Source organism: Trichechus manatus, unplaced genomic scaffold, assembly GCF_000243295.1.
Source record: "Trichechus manatus latirostris isolate Lorelei unplaced genomic scaffold, TriManLat1.0 scaffold00248, whole genome shotgun sequence".
In the NCBI taxonomy this organism is placed as follows: Eukaryota; Metazoa; Chordata; class Mammalia; order Sirenia; family Trichechidae; genus Trichechus; species Trichechus manatus.
The window spans coordinates 1,939,438-1,953,211 of NW_004444184.1; the positions used below are offsets into that span (position 1 = coordinate 1,939,438).

Genomic DNA, 13,774 nt, shown 5'->3' on the forward strand with positions numbered 1-13,774 from the left:
GAGAATGTAGCTTCCAGCATACCTGCATTCCTGCTTTTAGAATGCATATTTTATTCTAGTAGCAAGGTGTAAGAGGTTACTTGCTTTGGAATTGACTACGTGGTGCTTATTATTACTGTTCTCTCTGTTATCTGAATGTAATTATACCCCATTGTGGTTATGATCTTAACTCCTGTATCAGCTCAGTTAGAATGATTAAACAATGACTTACTCTTGTTAGATTGCATATCCTAAAAATCCGGTTGATCACATCACAATCCATGGAACAAGACATACATTCCACTTGGATAGGGCCATATCGCAGCGTACCTTCTTCAGGCCAATACTGAGGGCAGCCCTAGATGATGAATGTTTTGAAAGAAAAAGAAAACTGGCATTATTTTTTCTAATTAGGGTAGCAAAAAGCAGAGTTTAGCATTTTACTACTACTTTATTTTACTACTAGTACTTTATTATGTGTACAAGTACACAAAAGCAGCTCAAAAGCATTTTAACCTGGGACAAGTCGACTTCATTTAACATCACAATGGAGGTACAGCCATAATCATACACTAATCTCCAGAAGTCTTTCACAGTATTTGGCAGAGGGTATTGTGTGACGATGAAAGCAGCTGGTTGCCTGTAGCTCTGTGAAATAACAAGGTAAATGGAGAAACATAAGAACTTAAAATGCGTGACCAGTTGTACAAGCAGATTCAATATACTAATAAGACCTAATAGCTTCATATAGAGATTGAATTAGCTTGCTGTTTAAGCCATGGGATAACAGATATGGACCACTGGAATATACCAGAACTAGTAACTAGTCAATTTGATGGTAAGACTTTGATCTGCCTTGGCAACAAGTCTAAAGGTAAGAATTGAATTTTTACTTTTACTTTGTTGAGAGAAATAAATACAAGACCAAAAAAAAAAAAAAAAAGAAGAAGAAGAAGAAGAAACTAAAGAACTTCTTGAGGTTAAGGACCTCCAGGAGATACCTCTTGGGCTGTTTCAGTTTTCCAAAGTAATCACTGTCAGTGAGGCTGAAGGCAAAGTAAACTCATTTCCTAGTGTGTGTGTATCTATCTATCTACTGACTGTTATATATACTGTCAATTCTTGTTATTCACAGTAGTTATGCTCTAAAGTTGTTGTAAACATTGAATTTCCAAATATTGAACCATTTATTTTAGGTGACATACGGTGTTAGGTTCCTGCGAGCTTCTGGTTATAACAGCTTCATTACTGATCAACACATAACCTTGTTTTGTGTGTTCCTGTTTAAAGACACTTTACTTAATATATACTGCTGATTCATTAACATCGAACTCATAGCTATCTGCCTATCTGCACTGCAATTCATGCCCAAAGTTTATCTAACATAAGTATTTTTTTCCCAGAACACACTGCAGACTTCTTGTGCTTAGGAACGCTAGATAGCACCTCAGCACTATACTTGGGGGCCATTTTAAACAGCGAAATCACCAACTGAAAGCACAAAAACAAAAAAAAAGTAGAACTAAACAGACTGCAAAAAGGACATTTGTTTACAGTATGAGAGCTAAAACAAGAAAGTAGATCATAGCCTTGTTCAACCTCAACCCATCTGGCCGGGGCAATCTGTTATTCTACATATTGAGGATGTATGCTTAAATAGAGATGTATATTTCTATGCAGAAATATAAACTAATGATTTGTAAAAAAATAAAAATAGAAAATAACTAGACAGTTGCCTAGGATAGATTTCCTTAATGACGATAAAAAAATTTCAGTGTTCTCTTAAATCATTGGTATCATACTACTCTTTAAGTCCTTCAAGTGTCTTAACATCAGTGTAGAAGCTGTCCTTGGATTTCATTGATCCATTTGGGACATGCTAACCATAGAATTCCATTCCATGAAAGATTCTGAGATAAATCTAAGTGGATGGTAACTCACCTGACTACTTCTAACTGACCAAGACCTTACTAAGTTACACCTGCAGCTGAGATAAATACCTCCTTAGAATGGTATGAAGGGCATGAGAAAGGATCAGACAAAAGAAGTGAGCTTTCTCCCTATTAAATGTCTGATCTATTAAATGGGCAAGTAAGGCAAAGCAGACTGATAACTACTCATTTTTTGAGTCACAGAGAAGCAAGATGGATGAGGAGGTGATGATATGGGAGAAGACTGAAGAGTTCCTATTTGTTTTCCTCACTAAATGCAAGAGCACATCTAAGGATCTGAAATCACAGAATCCTTGGCCCTACCTCCTAATTCTTCATAGGCAGAGCAAAAGGGTGTGTAACACTAACAATGGGGTTGAGGTAAGGAGAGGGAGAAGAGTTGAGCCCTACTCTTGAGACCCAAACCAAACTTTACTTTCAGAAGGCCCAACTACATTACTAAAACCATAGAAAAGTTCCAACTATAAAATATATCTTTGTTGAGTCACAGAGAGTAGGAGCAAGTAGAATACAAGGTTCAATCTTTATATTGAAGAGATAATCTGGAAATTGAGAAAATGTGACAGAGATGCCAAAGACAAAACATTCAAAGGCATCAATACCTTTCTTCATATTATTATTTTGTCCTTTCACACATCGCTTTTTCTTTCCAAATCTAGACTCAGAGACTAGTAAGTGTGGTGTGTTTGCTCTGTATCTAGTATATTTGCCTTTGCAGACAACTAAACTGGGAAGAAAAAGTATAATTAGAATCCAGTATGATTTAAGAGGATGTAATTAATGTATAGGAAAGATTCTGGTCACAGCAAGGATGGATGGGAAGTTTTCAACTGACTTTGACACTTTTATATAGCATTAAAAAAGAGCAAAGTAATTGGCTAAAAGACTAGTCGTAAAAGCGAAATGTGGGTTTTCCTAAGTCTCTACTACCAGACTACTAGTTTATAAAAGTTAATTTTAGAAGAAATAATAGAAACAACTTTGAAAGCCTCATTATTAATCAAAAAGGAATGACTCCTGACTTCAAATTTCTCCTTGTTATGATTCCACAGGTGAAAGGGCAAAAAATAAAGAGGTTTGCATAATGAAAGCAATAAACTATTAAATAGTATTCTGAGATGCTAAACCTTGATAGCCTTCTTGATTCTTCCCAAAGCAGTGAAACCAAGGTGGCCAAAGATATAATTTAAAACTCTTTTTTCATGTTGTTCTAACTATAGGCTGTTAACACTCTTAACTACTGTGCCACCAGGGCTCTGATCTATAAATAGTCTCTATTAATTAATGGTCAATAAAAAGCAATTAGAAATAAATTACTGGAACATTAAATGTCAGAGATAAAAATTTCCCAAATTAACACAACTTCTGTAGAATATGACATTCAGGGATTTTTAAAATTCATTCCTAAGTGTATTCAAAATAGATAAACATGATTTTATTTTTTGAAAATAATTAAGATGAAAAATGTCACCTGCAGGTATTTCCTGCAGAGAATATAAAAATTCATAATTGAGCTCCACAACTACAATGAAACTATAAAATTACAGTTCCTAAGAATCACTGTAGGGGAAATCCAAAATCATCCTCCAAAAAAAAAAAAAGGGTATTTCAATGGAAGTTTCCATTTTTTTCTTTTTAGGCCATTTTTAATTTCCCAGTAAATAAAACTAGTCAGTATTCCTGTTGCATTATGTAGCTTTTTATGGATTCATGGCACTTTATATTAACAAAGAGGGCAGTCTCTTACGTCCATAAGAGCAGCATTGATGTAGTTACTGCTCTCCCCATCAATTGTAATTAAAAAAGGCAGACATCTGTCAGGTGGCAGCATGTCCATGAAACGATTCTTGTCATGGTTCCTTGGCAGGCATGCTATACTGCAGTCTTCAGCTTGTAGTCGAGGGGTGACTGAATTTAAGGTCTAAAAAGAAAAGGGAACCCAGGTTAAAAGACAGTGACCCATTTAAGAGCACAGTACAGATCCAGCAAGTATTTAGGAGGCCAAGTAGAAAGTGAAGGATTTGTGCAAAGCAATGGCATTTGCCACTATGACAGACTGTTGGACTTTGTAGTTAAAGCTAACTAGGCCTGAGAAGTGACAATGGAACAAAATACACATTGTTCAAAGTGTCCCTTCTTAAAAGAAAAAGTGAGGCGTGACAACATAGCTACTTGCAAAATGTACTGCATAACTAAAGAAAAGACAATCTGGATGGCCCATGATCATGATCCTTCCTCAAAGTTCGAAATTATATCACTGGTAATAACCTTTTGGCATGTCATATTTGGAGATGTGCTGTGGCATGATGGAAAGGGTGCTGGGCCAAGAATTAGGGTTTTAGAGCTACTCTCGACTTCATATCCATACACTGTCAGGGATGTTTTAACATTTGAGGCTATTTAAAGACAACACTTGGTACAAATGTCAGCTATCACATTGTGAGTAACACAGAAGGTCAAAATCTATAAGACTGCTTGAAAAAAAAATCGCAAATACACACAAATCACCACCAAAATTGACTCTTATGATATATTTTTTCCCATACTCTTCCCTGAGCCTGACCTTATTTGCCCTTGAAGATATTACAGATATGAGCTCATTAACACAAAAGTGACTCTATAATATGTATAATGAAAGAGACAGGTATTATACTTAACATAGGGTCAAAGTTTATGAATTTGAATTGAAAGAGCTTCCTTTAAAGAATGAATAGTGCCTAGAACAAATTGTAATAAGTTGCTCATAAATGAGGCCCTAGAAATAGCAAATACCTGAAATTCATCTTTGAGATGTGAAGAGTTGGTCTGGGAGTCTATTCTAATCATATCAAAATATGCAGCTTTAAATTCACAGACAGGTATGGCAGTTTCTCCACATAAGCAGGCTTCTAAAATGGCATCATGAATAAAAATGTACTGTTCCTATCAAAAGAAGGAAAATTTTCATATGATTTGAATAAAACATTTCTGTCATCAAAGGTAGAGATTAGAGAATTTTTTTTAATATACAAATAGTAATGAAAAAACATCAATATTTTACAATATGAGTTGATGAACTAAGAAAAATCTATTCTTTTGTTTGATATATATTGGAAGGCAAAAGAAAAAAAAATCCACTAGAGGTAAATCAACATACCTCTGTCTGGACCATATTGATACGACGAGATCGTAAGGCTTTGACACAGTTGTAGATGTCAACAACACCCTCCCTTTCGGCCATATCCAGCATAATGTCAATCACAATATAACAGCCAGTCCGTCCAGCACCAGCACTAAAAAAAATTCAAAACCACACTTAAAGAATTCTAAGAAGCATAACTGCCTATGAAACTTTAATACATAAAAAATAACTTTATTAAAACTTTAATAAAGATCCCCTCCACTTTCAGATAGGTGAAGTCAAAATGATTCAACTAAGTGTAAGAAATACAATTTGTGCACACTGTATAAACACTTAATGTGCAAACAACTTTGTGAAAAGCATCTGCTTTGGTATTAACTGAGGATTGCAACAAGAGTTCCAAATTAGAGGATACAACTGAAAATCAAATTGTTTAAAAAAAATGTATATATATCATTCAAGAAAGTTCCATACCTTTCTTACACAGTTCTTGTTTTAAGTACATGTAATGCACATAATTTCAAACTCATAGAATTAATTAAGTGGTGGATTTATGTTTTAAAATTTAACCCCAATATGAAAGACTTTTATATGCATGTAGTTGTGGATTTTCTGGCAAAATGCGAGAATACTGGTGTACTGTCTTAGTCAGACAAACTATTTTAAGTCCCAAGGGAAAAGACCATAGACACCAAAACTTTTAAGTGGGATATCTGAAGAGTCATAATTCAGGGTTGGTTCTAATGGTGAGGGTGGGAAGGAAAAGGAATCAAAGGGGAGAAGACGTATAGTAGAAAGCATATTTGAACACTGATCTGAAGGAAAAATAAAAAGAATTGTTAGGTGCAGAGTATGATTCCCAGCAGGTGACAAAGTTAGCTTCTATCATACTATAGCCAATTTAGAAGTTGAATCATAATATACTATTGATTATTTTATCCCTTGGAAATGCTTCTCCAATTACATTTATACAATCACCACTGGACCAATAAGCAACATCATGATAAATGGGGAAAAGATTGAAGTTGTCAAGGATTTCATTTTACTTGGATCCACAATCAACACCCATGGAAGCAGCAGTCAAGAAATCAAACGGCACATTGCATTGGGCAAATCTCCTGCAAAAGACGTCTTTAAACTGTTAACAAGCAAAGACTAAGGACTTTAAGGACTAAGGTGCACCTGACCCAAGCCATGGTGCTTTCAATCACCTCATATGCATGCAAAAGCTGAACAATAAGTAAGGAATACCAAAGAAGAATTGATGCCTTTGAATTATGGCATTGATGAAGAATATTGAATATACCATGGACTGCCAAAAAGAACAAACAAATCAGTCTTGGAAGTACAGCCAGAATGCTTCTTAGAAGCAAGGACAGAGAGACTACGTCTGACCTACTTTGGACGTGTTATCAGGAGGGACCAGTCCTTGGAGAAGGACATCATGCTTAGTAAATAGGGGTCAACGGAAAAGATGAAGACCCTCAATGAGACGGATTGACACAGTGGCTGCAACAATGGGCTCAAGCATAACAATGATCATAAAGATGGTGCAGGACTGGGCAGTGTTTCATTCTGTTGTACACAGAGTTGCTGTGAGTTGGAAGCGACTTGAAGGCACCTAACAATAACAGCCGGATATATACGTCAATGAAGGAAGCAGGATATAATTTTGGTTTTTTGAGGGGATGGAAATTCACTCTGTAGTCAGCTTCATCTTTTCCATAATTCCAGAGATACCTGAGTCTAAGTGGAAAATAATACTTCTGTTTCAAGAGAGTGTCTGAGAATCTCAGAACATTTCTGAAGCAAGCAATTCATAAGAAAGTAAGCCTCTGTGGTAAGTCAAGAAATCTCTGAATTGAAAACCTATTTATCTCATTTTCTAATGCTTAGATGGGCTATTAACATTATTTCTTTGTTGCAGAGATTTGGTCACTTCTCTTAAACTCATTGTTCATTTAGAAATTTAAGCAAAAGATCTTGCGGCTATCTCTAGTTCTTTTTTCCCCCTACCATCTTCTCAATCACTGTTCCCAGGGTTTGAGACAGGAAAGTAATTGAAGAGTACATCAGATTTCTTGAGGGGGATTGAATTGAATTTTTTTTTTCCAGGGTACACAGTATCCTGATCCTTAAGCGATGTCTTACCTTTATTTCATTTTCTGTTTCTTTTTCTTCCACTTTTGTACCTGGTCATTTAAATTCTGAATAGGTTGGATTTTCAGGAAAAAAAGAAGCTTAACTATAACCTATTATGTAGCTTGAGGGAGTAGTACATGAGAATGGTGTGTAGCATTTAGAAAAAGCTTTTCAGATTCAGTACTTGTTTTTCTGGTCACATCTCAAAAATGAGGCCATGTAATTTGCTTCAAGTGTCTCTGAATGATTGTTTTAAGGGAAGTTTCTAATCAAAAGAAGTCTGGATATAATCTTCACATTTCACTATCATATACTTGCTGGATTTCACTGATGTAGTTTTTAAGGTCCTTTGATGGATAGATTTTTAAAAAATTCTTAAATAGCTGTTTTGCAGTACAAATTCTTGCAATTTAGGCCATTTAATAACTCTGTATGTCTCAAATTTAGTTTTAAAAGCTGGGATTCTATTGGGAATTTACTAAAATTGGCAAGAAATCTTGATTTCAACCTGCCATCCCATACAATATGGAATTTTCAAAAGTGATAAAAAACAACACAGATATTGCCACTAAAAGACAGATTTTCCACATTCACAACTGTGGACAACACTGCACACATTAAGATGAATGCATTTATTTCTTAAGTTTCTATTTTATATCCTACTTACAGCTAACTTTTATTGCTGTTTTATCTCATCTATAATGCATGCAAGCTGGAACTTTGTAGACACACAGTAGTTTTTACATTTAAAAGCCTTATCTTGATATTCTCTAAGAAAAGCTGACTGCAAACAGTTGACACCATTGGGATTACCACTCACCTGCAATGCACAACGATGGGGCCAGCACTGGGCGGGTTGGACAGTTTGACTCGCCGGATAAAGGAAAGAAGCCCTGTAGCATGGTATGGAACTCCATGGTCAGGCCATCCAGTGAAATGGAACTGTTTAACCTCACGGATTTCATTATATCCCCTCTGTGCAAAGACGGAAAGAAGTGTTTTCCAAAGGACCAAAATAAAGTCATTAAACACACACAATCATGGGCACTAGATTTGATTGGCAATGATAAAAAAGAAAAATGTATCAAAGATCATGATTTTTTTTTTCCTCGAAAAAGGCTGCTGGCCTGACATGGCATAGGAGCTTACCTTTATTGTCATACAATTGCCAAGGAAGAAAATTAGAAGTCTTGCTCAGTTCTTAAAGTCTGGGTAAATTTTATTTACCTTGACAGTTTGTTCCTTACCGGGAATGACAACACATGAAATTATTAGGGAAAAAGGAAAAAAATGGGGAAGCTAAAATGCTGCCCTATTGACCCAACGCACTGAGTTCTCAAGTGATGTATAAAAGCAACTCTCTAGTTTCTCACCTCACAAAGAGGTTTTAATGCCTTGTTTATCCATGGTGAAAATGGTTTTGAAGCATAGCATGTAGGGATTTTCCAGGACAGTGCTACCCTAGATTGGTTTGTGAAAATATACAGACAGCTAAACTGTTCTTTGGGCAAACTATTTTTCTTAGCTCTGTGAGATAATTCAGCATACAGCGTATCATTCATAATAACAAAAACATAAAATGAAAGAAGTGAAGCATTCATTGTTGTGCCCCTCTCCTACTGGGATAATATAGGAGAACCCTTTAAATGTACTTTTCAAAGCTGTTTCCTTCCTGTTTTGTTAAAAGAAGCCTGTAGATTGTGGTAGGATAGTTTGGAGAGCAGAAATGAAGAGTCACAGAATTTATTTTTTAAAATACACATATGTAGAAAAATAAAAACACAATCTGTATAATTCCAGCTCTACTGTGAGCTATTTGTGAAATTTCCTCTATCTCCTTTGCTCAATTAGAAAAGGTAGGAAAATTACATGAAATAAATAAAATTTAGAGAGACAGTTTATCTTCACATTCTTTATTATACATATCAATATCCCCAAAACCTTGGAAGTCAGAGATTATGTCTTATAATTATTCTTAGTTCCAGTTCTCAGCACCATACCCTACGCAAAGCAGGGTTCAACAAATAATCACAACAGTCACAATACTAAGCACCATCATTAAGTCAACAAATGGAAAAATCACCTTCTTTGCTACTCTTTAAGTCATTCTAGTGAGGAAGGTCAGAAATTGTTCTAAGACCTGATTTTTGACAATTACTTTAGATTTCCTATGTTAATCTTTTTACCAGACTTGTTGTATGGGGCTTGTTCCCACTTCAGTAAATTTTATTATCTGTCAGTGCATGTTCCAAAAAAGAAACAAAAATTTAAAACCACTTTGTTCCAGTTCCAAATAACAAAACAAATTTAAAAAGCCAATGATGTTCTAATTAAGATTGCACTGAATCTTTATAGTGATATTAATATCAAGTGCTCCCATTCTGCAGCATGTTCCAATTAGGATTGCACTCTCCTTGAGTCAAATTTGGGGAATTACTATTTGCTGGAAAATCAGTGTCTCTAGACTAATTTATTTCTTTAAGTATGCACATAATACTTTTGTAATTATCTTAGAAGTATGTAAAACTGCAGTTAAAGCCCCTTTGTGTTTTCTAATATTTTGTTTTGGTTGTATCTCATTTAGGATTGACAGAGGTTTAGTTACTTTATTGATCTTTTGGAGGAACTAGATTGTTAATTTATTATTTCTTGTTTGTGGTTTTTTTCTATTTCATTTTCTTCTTTTTTCAGATTTTTCTAATTTGTATGATTTTTCATGTGATTTTAGACTGCCTTTCTAAATAGAAATCATTTATGGGTACAAATTTTTCTTAGCGGAGAACCTGAGGTAAATTTTGGTATAAAACCGTTGATCGTCACAATATAACTTTAGTTTTGCAGCAATCATTCATCAACTATTATTTGAAAGAGGATTTTGTGATCTTTAAGAGGATAATTTGTGGGACCACTGGCCAATGATTTGTTGTTGCTTTCTATTGGATTGTGGAAACATCTCAACATTTTGTAATATATTAAAGTTTCCTTTCTGAAAAGGTTATGATTGATTTTTTTAATAAAACTTTCATGACTTTGAGAGAATTTCATATTCTTTTTTTATATAACAATGGGATCTAGTTATCTATTAATTAAGCTTGATGATTCTCTTTTTGAAATCTGCTATATTGTTGCTTATTTCACTCTACTTGATTTGTCTAAAAAATTTTTATACAGTTTGTAAGTTGTGATAATTGTAACTACATTGTTCTGTATAATGTTACTTTTCATTTAATATTTAGCCTAAATATTTTTCAATAACCATTTTTCTGTTATTTACAAATATCATTTATAAAGAATGGTATTTCTATATCATGTCTATAATAATTTAACTATTTCCCTATTGCTGGGCAATTATGGTTATCTATAAGTTTCCAAGACTAGAAGGAAATCTTTGTGTTTAAAAAAACTTCCTTAGGATAGATTCATAGAGGGTAAACTTAGTCAAAGGACATCAGTATTTTAAAGCCTCCAGTGACACACTGCTGTATTCATTTATAGGGGGTTTATAGCAATTTGGAGCCCTGGTGGCCCAGTGGTTACGAGTTCGGCTGTGAACCAAAAGGTCATCAGTTCAGCTCCACCACTATGGGGCAGTTCCACTCGGTTTCCTATGGGGTTGCTAGGTGTTGGAATCGACTCTAAAGCAATGGGTTTGGGTTTGGGTTATAACAATTTAAACGTGATCAGCAACTTTTGAAAATGTCTCACCACATCCTTATAAGCAATTAGGATTATTATTCTTTTCTTAAGGTTCTTGCTAATTTGAAAGTACAAAATGGTCTATCAGTACATGAGGTTAAACATTCTTAAAAGGCATGTCAGCAACTACATTTCTTTGGAGAGTCTATTATTTGTCTATTTGAATTGATACTATGAACTAAATATATTAATAATCTTAAGTTTCTTTTTTATGTGTGTATCTTTTAATACATTCGATACAGAAAATTTTACATTCTTGTGTGGTCAAATCTATTAAGCTTTTCCTCAGCAATTTACTTCATGGCTTCCATGTCCCACTTCAGTCTTACATGGCCTACTCTGCTTTAGTCCTTCCCGCAACACAACTTGAGTGATCCTGTTAAAAATAAATGTTAGATCATGTTACCCTTGTGCTCAAAACCTCCAGTGACTGCCCAGCTCACTTTTAATACAAACAAGTCATCATAATGGCCCACAAGGCCTCGTTTATCTGGCCCTGTGACCTCTCTGACTTCATTTTGTATTTCTTTCCCCTTCAGTCACCCCTCTCTGCATACTCTGGTCTCCTTGCTGTTTCTTATTGTGACAGGCATACTCATGCCTCGAGGCCACTAAACTGACACTTCACTCTCTTGGAAACATTCTTCCCCTGGACATAACCGATGACTCACTCCTCCCTTCCTTCAGGATTTTACTCATAAGTCACTTTCTAAATGAGAGCTTTTCTGATCATCCTTTTAAAATTGTAAACTATCCCTAATCCTACCTTAACAATATTTCCTCCTTCCATTTCTAACATTATTTTTCTCCATACCACTTATAATATATCATATATTTGCTTGCTTGCTTATCTATCTGCCTAACCACCCATCTATTTATTCTTTTTAATAATTGATTTTATTTTTTGTTGTTGTTGAGAATATACACAGCAAAAACATAAACCAATTCAAGTTTCTACATGTACAATTCAGTGATACTGATTACATTCTTCGAGTGGTGCAACCATTCTCACCTTTCTTCTCTGAGTTGTTCCTTCCTGTCTGTTTTTTATTGCCTGTCTCTGCTCAATAGATTGTAAGCTCCACAAGAACAGGGGTTTTAATATGTCCCATGGTCTATAAATGTATCTGGTAACTGGTAAGCTTTTAAATACATGTTTGTAGAATGAATGAATGAATTCTATAACAACCTTAAAATCAAGCTTGACAGATATTTTAAAAAGAGAAATCAGTTTCAATATACAGATTTTTAAAATAGTTTTAAGATACTTACCCTTTCCAGGGTGAATGTCCTAACTACATATTCAGCAAGTGGTTCCATTTCTATACAAGTTACTTTGAAGTCACCATAAACTTCAGTATCATCAGGCCAATACTTATAGCACTTTACCTAAATGACAAAAATAACAGACAAATCTAAACAAATAACACACATGAAGCAATATGACTTAATTTCAGTGATAACTATTCAGATCACAATAAAATTATAGGATTTGCATTTAAAAATATGTAAATGATATAAAAGAATATGTTACACAATAAATAAAAATACTTTATCAGTCTCATAAAAATAAGCCTCATGGTGCAATTAGATTTCAGTATAAAATCAAAGTTTATTACTCAATGAGAAATCAAATAATTTAAGACACTGAAGGTCCACTTAGGAGCAGTGATCTGAAATAGTATGTCTTGTCTATAAGCTTTTTTTTTTTAATTGAAGGGTATTCTATTTTCTATTTTAAGTGTATTATGTTTTGCTACTCAACTTACTCTCATATTTTAGAACAACAACAACAAAAAAACTTCCTATCCTCTTACCCGGCCAACTTCAACTAAATTTGTAACCATCACAATGCAGGCAGACTGTTCTTGCCAAATCATTCTCCAGAAATCATATACTGTTTCATGAACCGGACCTGTGAAGAAATTAATTTGAATATTATGTTATTAGAGCAATTTGGTAGTTTGTAAGAAGCTTGGATAAGATAAAAAGCTAAATAAACTAACAGGAGAATTAAAAGTCTAACACAAAATGTCACTGCAAGTTCTTAAAATTAATTTCATATGTAAATTCACACAATAGATAAAAATCATGGGCATATGCAAGGTTCCCCCCCCCCTAATTTTCCTTCTCTACTTCTCCATTTAGAAGATATCACTAGTTAGTAGGGTATTTATATCTGTCAAATATATGTGAAAAAAGGAACTCTTTATACCATTATCAACCAAAGAGCACATATTCCCAATTAAATAAAGGCACATCATTTATGAACAGTGCACGCTTAGGGGTTAATGAAGAAGGATTATTACAGATAAGTACTCATCCTAATCTTATCACTTCCAAACTGCAAAAGCATGTACTGGCCTACAGTCTATTCAGTACCTTAAAACTAGAATGTCATTCACCACAGTTGACCTTTATAAATTTAAAGAATATACAATTTAACTCAAATACTTAAAAGGTATGTGAAAAACACTTAGAAAATGACCTCTGTTAAAAGAGAAAACATAGTTTATATTTCACTTTCCTTTTCTATTAATGATGTGCAGGTTTTTCTTCAGATGGCCAGTGATCAATTTAGGAAACTTTTATTTCCCAGTGTGCCACTCTAATAAGATTTCCCTACTTTCTTCTCATTTTCCATGAAGAATGAACTTGACTAAGTTCCCTCCAGCCCTTTGTTTTGTCTCAGCCTTAGCTTGTCAAAAAATTGCTGTAAGTCAGTGCAACATCTCATTTTAACAATATTGGTCTTGGGTACTATTACATTCCAGCCTGTCAAACTATACTGCAAAGAGATGGGCACTTCACACAACGGAGTTCTCTTTTCCCTTTCATCCAAAAGAAACCTGCTGCCATCAAGTCTATTCTGACTCATAGCGAC

General features: G+C 34.5%; 1 protein-coding gene across 1 annotated transcript in view; it reads right to left on the reverse strand.

Annotated features, from left to right (window-relative positions):
* The window catches only part of PTPRK (protein tyrosine phosphatase receptor type K), a 542,545-nt gene that overhangs the window by 11,726 nt on the left and 517,045 nt on the right, over positions 1-13,774 (reverse strand). The window contains exons 20-27 of the mRNA XM_023724464.1: positions 12,708-12,805; positions 12,163-12,279; positions 8,015-8,169; positions 5,068-5,203; positions 4,704-4,853; positions 3,679-3,852; positions 496-627; positions 212-337 (exon numbers count right to left, since the gene is read on the reverse strand). Coding sequence (XP_023580232.1) covers positions 212-337; positions 496-627; positions 3,679-3,852; positions 4,704-4,853; positions 5,068-5,203; positions 8,015-8,169; positions 12,163-12,279; positions 12,708-12,805 — 1,088 coding nt within the window. The remainder of the gene's footprint in view (positions 1-211; positions 338-495; positions 628-3,678; positions 3,853-4,703; positions 4,854-5,067; positions 5,204-8,014; positions 8,170-12,162; positions 12,280-12,707; positions 12,806-13,774) is intronic.